Genomic DNA, 9637 nt, shown 5'->3' with positions numbered 1-9637 from the left:
CATGAGACAAGGATGCTAACTGTCTTAGACTGCCAGGCGGTCACGTGGGTCTCTTGTATGCTTCCTGCTTCCCCAGGAAACAAAATCTTGCACCCACACCGCTTACTAGTCAGTGGGTAGACAGGCTGGGTGCTCCAAGATGTGGAAATAACGGCAAAGAAATTTCCAACTGCCCTCTCCCCACAGAGAAACGACTGCCCTCTCCCCACAGAGAAACTACCAATATGCTTGGCAATTGCCCGCTGCTCTGTCCACCTTCAGTACCATTTGTCAGCAGAGCTCTTAGATCTTCTCCAGTCATCCCGCGCTGACCACCGGTAGCCACACAGTATTCACTGTCATCATCGGACCCCTCTGAGCATCACATCCCCTCATCTGCACCTGTAACTGATTTGTGCCAGGTTCTTCCTCTATCACAAGCCTAGCCTGGGTCCTTGCCAATTCCTTCCTGGCCCTGATGGCATCTGTATTTTTTCTGTTGAAAGGAGATAATCGGAAGCCTCCCCAGCAGTTTTTGGTTTTGTCTTTTTTAGCCCCTTTTTTTTTACCCCCCTCGCATCGTGAGGCTTGCAGGATCTTACTTCCAGTTCCCCAACCAGGGATTGAACCTGGGCCCACCCGGGACCTGGCAGTGAAAGTTTGGAGTCCTAACCACTGGACTGCCAGGGAATTCCCTGGTTTTGGCTTTTCAATTGAAGTGTAGTTGATCTACAGCACTGTGCAAGTTCCAGGTGCACAACACAGCGATTCGATATTTCTATATTTTGCAAAAGGATCACCACGATAAGCCTAGTTACCATCTGCCACCATACAGAGATGTTACATCATTATTGTCTGTATTTCCCACGCTGTACATTTCATGCCCGTCTCCTTAGCAATTTTACTGGACTTTTCATCCCTACCTTGTCCTTTCAGGGCACAGATGGAGCCAGGTTCTGCCGTGGGCGCACTCTGTGCCCAGAGCATTGGCGAGCCGGGCACCCAGATGACCCTGAAGACTTTCCACTTCGCAGGCGTGGCCTCCATGAACATCACCCTGGGTGTGCCCCGCATCAAAGAGATCATCAATGCTTCCAAGGCCATCAGGTGCCCGCATCCGTGTCCCTCTTGTTCTCACACTCACCTGTCGTGATCCTTGAGAAACAGTGTTTCTCTTGGGGGGTGTGTGTGTGTGTGTGTGTGTGTGTGTGTGTGTGTGTGAGAGAGAGAGAGAGAGAGAAAGAGAGATGCTAGCAGGCAGTTTCTCAAACTCCGGAGTGAGGCGTGCTTGTGTTAATCATATCTTGCCTTTTAAAAAACCCAAACTGGAAAAAAATAAGTCCAAACTGGATAGAGTCAGAATTGATGCAATGGTTCTTTATGGCCACAAGTCACATGAAAGAGAGAAACCTAAAAAAAAAATGCCTGGAAAACTTGGAACGATGTGTCAGTGTAGATTTCATCCTTTTGGTGTCATTATTCCCAGCCTCACTAGGCCTGACTAACGTGTCTACCACTTGAGCTATGGTCATATTCTGTGACACACTCCCTGTCCGCCCACACCCCCGCCCTGGTGATTTCATGATAGGATTTGTGGGTGATGTGAGACTAGGAAGGATAGAAATACCTTATAGTGCGTTCAGTGACAAAATCACCTTTCACCTCTGATCCAAGTCTAACGAAATGACAATATAACATTAAATGAAAGAAAGCTGTACTAGGTTCTAGAACAGCACCTGTAGACGTCCAGGGTGGTAGGAGTTCTGCCTGCCTCCTCTAGGTTGGTCAGATCTCCCAGGAATGTGCGTTCGGGGGATGCCGTCCAGGACAGCGAGGATGGAAGCTCCTAGCTGGTGGTTGGAGGAGGTGGAGGTGTCCTGAAGAGGAGATTGTAGGGGTGGCAGTGAAAGTGGAGGAAGCTGCAGTACACGAAGGGTCAGTTTACTCAGGGAACAGAACTGAAATAACTACTCATTAGGACCAAAGAGGAAAAGGTAGGTTCGCTTGGCCAGGAAGAATGTTCTGAAAGTCACTCAGTGACTGATCGATTGGGCTGCCTCGTGAGCACGTGTATGTGGAGCCCTCAGTGGCGTGCCTGACTCCAGTAAACGCTCAGTAAATTGCGGTTGCTGTTAACATTACAACCGCAAGTGGTACCCGGGCTTAACAGAGCGGTATTCTTCAAACAGCCTCATTCCTTGTGCTGTCATCATTTGCCCTTACTTCCCATAGCACTCCAATCATCACAGCACAGCTGGACAAGGACGACGATGCAGATTACGCTCGCCTCGTGAAAGGGAGAATTGAGAAAACCCTCTTGGGAGAGGTAAGAAGAAATCCCTCTTAATAATAAGAAAACTAAACCAGCAGCGTCGCCAGTAAGCGTAAGAACCACTTGTAGTGGATTTACTAGTCAGTGTGTCCACACTGCTCTGTATCCTTAAAAAAATAGAGTGAGCCTTGTATGCTCTGAGGGAAGGGGAAGTGACTGATGGACATTCTCATCTTTTGACACCACAGATTTCAGAGTATATTGAAGAAGTGTTTCTTCCTGACGATTGCTTTATTCTCGTCAAGCTCTCCCTGGAACGGATCAGACTTCTGAGGCTGGAAGTGAGTCACGTAATTAAATGCGTGGAGGAAGTCATCCTCTTTTAGCCCCAAGATAGGCGCTGATAAACTAGGTCAAGAGCTATGCAAGGCACAGGAAACCCTGCAGAGGCTTTCACTCAGTGTCTGTTCTGTGAGTCTGTTGTACCTTCATGTTTTCTCTCTACGCCTGACCCCAGTACAGACATTGCCACCCAGGGACACACAGGAAATTAGTGGAGGTTTTGTGCAGGCCGTAATACCCATTTGCTGTGATAACAGCATTACAGCATCTGGAAGGACTGTAGTGCCAGCTGTGTCCTACTCACCTGTGGGCTCCCAGCACAGTACCTTGCTGGCTCAGGAGATGTTTTTGGATGAGTGGATTGACCTGGCTTAATTATCGTTGGTGTTTATGTACAGGTAGCAATGGCAAAAAAAGGGTTGGGGGGGTGGGGATCTACTCTTTAATGAATAAGGCAGAGGTATACATTACGGTACATAAATACACAGTATATCTCCAGTATTAAAATATCATGGTGTGGAGAGAGATGGGGTAAAAATGACTGAAAAGGCTTAGAGGGGCAACGATGTAAAAAGACCAAGAAGCACTGGAACCGCAGCCTCCAAACCCTGCTAGTAATGTCCTGGGCGTGCGGTCCCTCGCAGGTGAACGCTGAGACGGTGAGGTATTCCATCTGCATGTCCAAGCTCCGCGTGAAGCCTGGCGACGTGGCCGTGCATGGTGAGGCTGTGGTGTGTGTCACCCCCCGAGAGAACAGCAAGAGCTCCATGTATTACGTGCTGCAGTTTCTGAAAGAGGATCTCCCCAAGGTGAGACACAGGTCACCTCTCCAGGACCGCATCTGGCCTAATACCTGGAGATGCATAAAGGGAGGAACCGCGCTTACCTCTAACCTGAAGAGTCAGGTATCAGGAAGCCACAAGGGCGTTGTCACTGCTGAGACTGAGGGTGGCGCCCTGTTTCTTCGTTTCTTTGCTACACCCCTAAGGAGTCAGGCAGGTTCCGGTTTCCTTCTTAGCACTGCCTCACCAGCTCTGCCTGTTCGGTTTCTCTTTGTTCTTTCATAAAACTGGTGGTGGAAGGGGGCATGGTCCCCTGAGCTTCTGCTTCCCCCCAACCACTAGAGCAGCACTCAGGCACTCCCAAGTTTGGCATGTTGCTGACAATCACCACTGAAAATGAGGTGATCAAGGTCACAAACCCAGGCCATGACGTTCCCAGTTCTCACAGCCACTGTGGTTTCCCAGGCTCCTGGGTGGGTGGGGGCCGCAGGCACTGTGGGGTCTGGAGCCTTATCTGTCTGTGCGTCCAGGTGGTGGTGCAGGGCATCCCGGAGGTGTCCCGAGCTGTTATCCACATCGACGAGCAGAGCGGAAAGGAGAAGTACAAGCTCCTGGTGGAGGGTGATAACCTGCGGGCAGTCATGGCCACCCACGGTGTGAAGGGCACCCGAACTACCTCTAACAACACATATGAGGTACTGCTTACGGCCAGGGGCACCTTGCAGTCGTCCCGTCTCCCTCCTGGCACGCTCCTCCGACCCTGCCGTTTGCTCTTGGTCTGCACTCCCATCTCTGGGGAAGGGCACGGGGTGCCGGGAGCTGCAGGGTAGAGGAGGGCATGGCTGCCTCTGCTCATCCTAGCCCTCCGCAGGTGGAGAAAACCCTGGGCATCGAAGCTGCCCGGACGACTATCATCAACGAAATCCAGTACACGATGGTCAACCATGGCATGAGCATCGACCGGCGGCATGTAATGCTGCTCTCCGACCTAATGACCTACAAGGTTCGTGGGGGCCTGGCAGCCAGGCGTCGCAAACCCAGTTTCAGGAGCACAAAGCTTGTAGGACACATAGCGTGCCCAACTGTGATGACCACCGTTACCCCAAGACCGAAGTACAGTGGTCAGGTCTGGGTGTACTGGTAAAATTCCAGCGTGAAAATTTCAACCTCATGGCAAGACGCAGAGCATGGTTTTTGTCCTTTTTAGAAATTTTATCCTAAAAGAAAACTAGCCATTGCCAAAAGCCCAAGGATTCCATGGCAAACTGAGGTTTATTCCCTGTTAAACCCATTCATCACACTTCTTCTGTAGCCATTTCCAGGTTAAAGAACAAGTTAACATAACCTGAGGGGGGAACTAAGGTTGGTATTTTTGGCCATGCTGGGTCTTCGTTGCTGCGCGCAGCTTTCTCTAGTTGCGGTGAGTGCGGGCTACTCTTCATTGTGGTGTGCGGGCTTCTCATTGCGGTGGCTTCTCTTGTTGGGGAGCACGGGCTCTAGGCGTGCAGGCTTCAGTAGTTGTGGCACGTGGGCTCAGTAGTTGTGGCTCACGGGCTTAGTTGCTCCGCGGCATGTGGGATCTTCCCGGACCAGGGCTTGAACCCATGTCCCCTACATTGGCAAGCGGATTCTTAACCACTGCACCACCAGGGAGGTCCCGAGCATGTCATTTCTATTCTGACTTTTTTCTAACATTATAAATGTTTTCCATGTTGTTACATAGTTTTATAAATACACTTTTTTAATGATGGCATAACATACCTTTAAATGAAAGCACCTAAATTTACATAACTCTTTTTCTACCTTGAGGCTTTTAAATTATTTGAGTTTTGAGTTCTTTGAACCATAAGAAACATCTTCAGAAGTACAACTTTTTTTTTTTTTTTTTTTTGCGGTACACTGTTGTGGCCTCTCCTGTTGCGGAGCACAGGCTCTGGGCGTGCAGGCTCAGCGACCATGGCTCACGGGCCTAGCCGCTCCGTGGCATGTGGGATCTTCCCGGACCAGGGCACTAACCCGTGTCCCCTGCATCGGCAGGCGAACTCTCAACCACTGCGCCACCAGGGAAGCGCAGAAGTACTCTAACTTTTAAAAGTTAGATTCTTAATTTTACTTTTCAGGGATTTTTTTTTTTTTTTGACCATGCCATGCAGCTTGCAGGATCTTAGTTCCCCAACCAGGGATTGAACCCAGACCCTCAGCAGTGAAAGCGCAGAGTCCTAACCACTGGACCGCCAGGGAATTCCCTACTTTTCAGTTCTTTTATTAATTAATTTTTATTGGAGTATAGTTGATTTACAGTGTTGTGTTAGTTTCTGCTGTACAGCAAAGTGAGTCAGTTATACACACACATATATCCACTCTTTACTTCTCAGTTCTTAATTCTTTGCTCCAGTGGCACCCGGCTGTGAGTGTAGGGATCTGTGTTGTCAGTGGCTGATGGCCTCAGAGGGACACAGGTGGGACACACAGCTGTTAGGATCCTGTTTAAACCTGAGATTGTGACTTGTGGCTCTGCTGATTTTTGCTGCTTCTGTTGAGGGAAGGCGGGGCGTGCGTTTTGTGAGTGGCACGAGTACCACTCTGGCTCTCTCTCCCGCGGTGCAGGGTGAAGTCCTGGGCATTACTAGGTTTGGCCTGGCCAAGATGAAGGAGAGCGTGCTGATGCTGGCCTCCTTTGAGAAGACAGCCGACCACCTCTTTGACGCCGCCTACTTCGGGCAGAAGGACTCCGTGTGTGGTAGGTTTGGTGTTCGTAGCAGCCTCCCCAGAGGCCTTTGTTGATGCAGCTTAGACCGTGGCCGGGGCTTCTCAGGAGGTGGAGAAACTGAGCAGGCAGAGCTTTTACTTAAGAATAAAGTCACAGATCATGGAGTTGGAACTGACCTATCTTTTATCTCCAAAGCCTGACTGTGGCAGCCTGCATCCCTCACATTTTTAGAAGGCTTCTCTGTCAGTACAGGGAAAAGGTCGCCGCTGGGCATGTAGGGATTTTCTAGTCCTCAGAATTACAGTCGGCCACTCCGATCCTGCGCCAGGCACCCGCTGTCCTGACTTCCTGAGCGAGGCAGCCAGCACGCCTGTGCCGGGTACCTTGTATGGCGTCTCGGCACATCATTGAGGCGCAGGTATCGAACCCTTTCTCGGTGAGAAGACCGAGAGAACTGACTCGCTTGTGGTGAGCGTCTTGCCCTGCGCTAGCCTCCTCTCCCACCACACAGCGCCTCTCTGACGGACCTGGGGGAGAGAGAGCCCGAGGGGCGGCTGTCACAGCAGACCCCTGCCCACCCACAGTGCCCACTTTGCTCTAGGCTTTCTCGTGCCGCAGCAAGACCCTGTGGCCTGAGGTGGGAGTTTGTGAGGGCCTGGGGCTCCAACAGTGACGCCAGGCCTGGCCTTCGTCCCCGCCGCCAGAGCTCTGCTTCCTAGTGGCCATTTCCCCTCTCACCTCCTTGTGTGGATTGGCCACCCAAGAGGATGGTCAGGTGGGGCCCCAGTCGGTATATGCCTATTGCTTGCTCCTGAGATTAACTCTTTCTTTCCCAAGGGTCATAGGTTGCAAATAGAGAGAAAGAGAAATTACATAATTCTTTAAGATAATGAAAGGTAAAAAGAAAGAAAAGGGAGCAGAGATTGGGGCCGGAGAAGGGCAAGGCCAAGGTAAAAATAAGAGCGAGTCCGCTTGACAGCAGGGCTAAGACCCAGCTCCCCAGCTCTACCACCAGGACGCTGGGCTTGGTCTTTGCTGCTGCCCTGCTGTGGCCCCGCCCACCGCCCCTTCTCTACCACTGACCCCTCTGGGCACCTAGTGTGGTCACCCTACCCCAACTTTGAAATCTCCTGGTCCTTTAAATGTTGTAACTCAGTGTCAGCCCTTACTACGTGTTGGTTTTTAGTTTGGTTGTTTACTTCTCTGGTGCCCTGATGGCACAAAGCCCAGAACATACCGGGTACACACTTGCTTATTGTAAAACCAGAAGCCTGACGCAGAGCCCAACATTTAGATCTTAAAAATCTGAAAGGGAGCGTGGAGAGCCTGCACTGTCACCTAACTCCTGTCACTCTGCGAGGGCCCTGCCTTCTGAGTGTCTCTTATTCAGGCTGTGGCCCCCGAGGTCGGGGTTCTGTTAAGCCGCCCTGACCCCTGGGCACAGGGAACAAGTCTCTGCTGCTGTCTCCAGAGGGATTGGCATCTGCTTACTATGATCCCATTTGCTTGTCTCCTGGGCCCTAAGTTAAGGAAGTGCTGGGTGGCAAACTTGGGCTTTCCTGAGTGTCATTCAGTATATCCTTGCTGTCTGAGTGTAGCGCTCATGAAGGTGAGGCCCACACAGTGCCTTTGGCTCAGGTGGAGAGACCTCTGAGCCAGCAGTGGGGCTGTGAGCGGGCACTGCCCTTCGCTGGAATTGCCCCAACCAAGCGTCCAGGAGCGCCATGCCATGCCTTCAGCGTCTATAGATGAGGCGTGAAGCGAGCAGCCCGGATTCAATCCGTCGATGTGTAGTGGGGCTGGGACTCCAAGCCCAGTTTCTGACTCCCAAGTCAGTAGTCTCTCTGTCCTGAAAACCTACCCGTGTGTCGAGAAGCCCTCTAACATCCTTTCTGGTTGGTTTCAGGGGTGTCTGAATGCATCATCATGGGGATCCCCATGAACATTGGCACCGGGCTCTTCAAGCTGCTCCACAAGGCTGACAGGGACCCAAGCCCTCCCAGGAGGCCCCTGATCTTCGACACAAACGAATTCCACATCCCCCTTGTCACATAGTCCAGGGAAGAGGGGATCGTTCCTGACCTCGGCTCCTTGTCGTCTGGGAAGGGGCTGGAGGCCAGCAGCTGACTCGTGAGCTTTGTGCTCCCCAGGACCGAGGCCCTGCCATCCCCACCGTGCTGGCAGTCAGAGAAGCCCCGGCATCCTAGGAGCAACTCACCCAGTGACCCAGACCACAGCACAGTGCTTGCTGGGGAGAACCGGGATTTGTCTGTTTGTTTGAAACCTAATTGATCTAGGGACAGCTCAGCACCTCCTGCCCACTCCACCTCCCTGGACTTGAGGATCCCCCAGTCCAGAATCTTTGCTCGTTCCCACCTCACCTGTCCCTCTGTCCACTCAGAGAGGTGTCCCACCCCGACCGGGAGCCAGGTCTAAGCCCCAGGGCCAGGACACATTCTCAGTTCTTCCGTTCCCCAGTCATGCTGCAATCTCCAAGTGTGACATACTAATGTAAATATTGTTACTATTATTTATTTGTCCACTTTGAAGAATTTGGAGTTTTTATTGTTATTTTGGTTTTCCTTTTGAAACCAAGAAGCTATAGAAACCAAGAAAGCCAGCTTTGAAGCGTCACTGGAAAAACTGGTTAAGCAAATGGGACCGTGTAGGATTTGTAACTGAGCTGAAACTGTCATGAGGCCACGCTGCTCTGAAACATCTTTTGCAGACCTCCCAGCTACCCTCTCTTTGTCTACTTCCGACCCCCATAGTTGGGGCTCAACCTCATGACAAGAGGCAAACCCATCCTTCATGGCCTGGAGACGCCTCCCTGGAGTGCGGGGCCTGCTGAGGTGGGTGCTGTCGTGTACACAGAGATGAAGAGTGAGGCTGGTCCAGACCCACACACCACCTGGGCAGCATCCACACCCTCCCGCGGAATCTGCATGTGTGCCCTGCCACCTGCGGCCGAAGAGCACGCAGCTCAGTTGCAGAGCTGGGTGCCTAGAAAGTGTCCCAGGGGAGTGGCGGGAGAGGGTCCTCCCAGAGGGTGCAAGCAGACACCAGCTCTCGGGGCTGAAATGGTCACCCAGACAGGAAGGGCGAAGGCCTGCACAGGGGTGGGTGCAAGCTAGGGTTGGGGACGCAGCCCAGGTGGCACAGCAGGCTCCTCAAAGAGGAGATCTGTGACAATAGAAAGCACGCGTCGGGCTATGAGGAGAGAACCAACAGGGCATCCTGGGAAAACCTATGTTTAACTGCCTGCTTGGGCTTCTGCCAGTGACTGCACCATCACTGGTGGGTTTTACAAGGCTTATGAGGGGGTTTTGTGCAACATAGGAAAGAAATGTGTGTAGCTTGTCTTCAGAGAGCACAGGGTTTTGCTTCTTCTGGAGACGGTGGTTCTTTGTGCTGAATTTGCTCCTGGGGATTGGCCCAGGGCCACGGAGAAGGAACTGCGGCAGCTGCAGATCTCCTCCCTCTGGAGAACGCTGCATGGATCCTGTCCTCCTTCCTTCCCTGCCCAGAGCCAAGTTTTATCGCTCTGGCTCT

The 9637-nt window shown here is 51.9% G+C and overlaps 1 protein-coding gene across 1 annotated transcript in view; it reads left to right on the top strand.

Annotated features, from left to right (window-relative positions):
- POLR3A (RNA polymerase III subunit A) overlaps positions 1-8615 on the top strand; it is a 49652-nt gene extending 41037 nt beyond the window's left edge. Inside the window, exons 25-31 of the mRNA XM_024740256.1 lie at positions 2212-2305; positions 2500-2592; positions 3238-3402; positions 3906-4070; positions 4247-4378; positions 5983-6115; positions 7992-8615. Of these exons, the coding sequence (XP_024596024.1) occupies positions 2212-2305; positions 2500-2592; positions 3238-3402; positions 3906-4070; positions 4247-4378; positions 5983-6115; positions 7992-8140 (931 nt within the window). The 3' untranslated portion in view covers positions 8141-8615. The remainder of the gene's footprint in view (positions 1-2211; positions 2306-2499; positions 2593-3237; positions 3403-3905; positions 4071-4246; positions 4379-5982; positions 6116-7991) is intronic.
- Positions 8616-9637: the final 1022 nt, after the last annotated feature.

The sequence above is a fragment of the Neophocaena asiaeorientalis genome, unplaced genomic scaffold (assembly GCF_003031525.2).
Source record: "Neophocaena asiaeorientalis asiaeorientalis breed wild unplaced genomic scaffold, Neophocaena_asiaeorientalis_V1.1 scaffold517, whole genome shotgun sequence".
Lineage (NCBI taxonomy): Eukaryota > Metazoa > Chordata > Mammalia > Artiodactyla > Phocoenidae > Neophocaena > Neophocaena asiaeorientalis.
The sequence above is the reverse complement of the archived record's forward strand: the minus strand, read 5'-3'. Positions and strand labels throughout refer to the sequence as shown.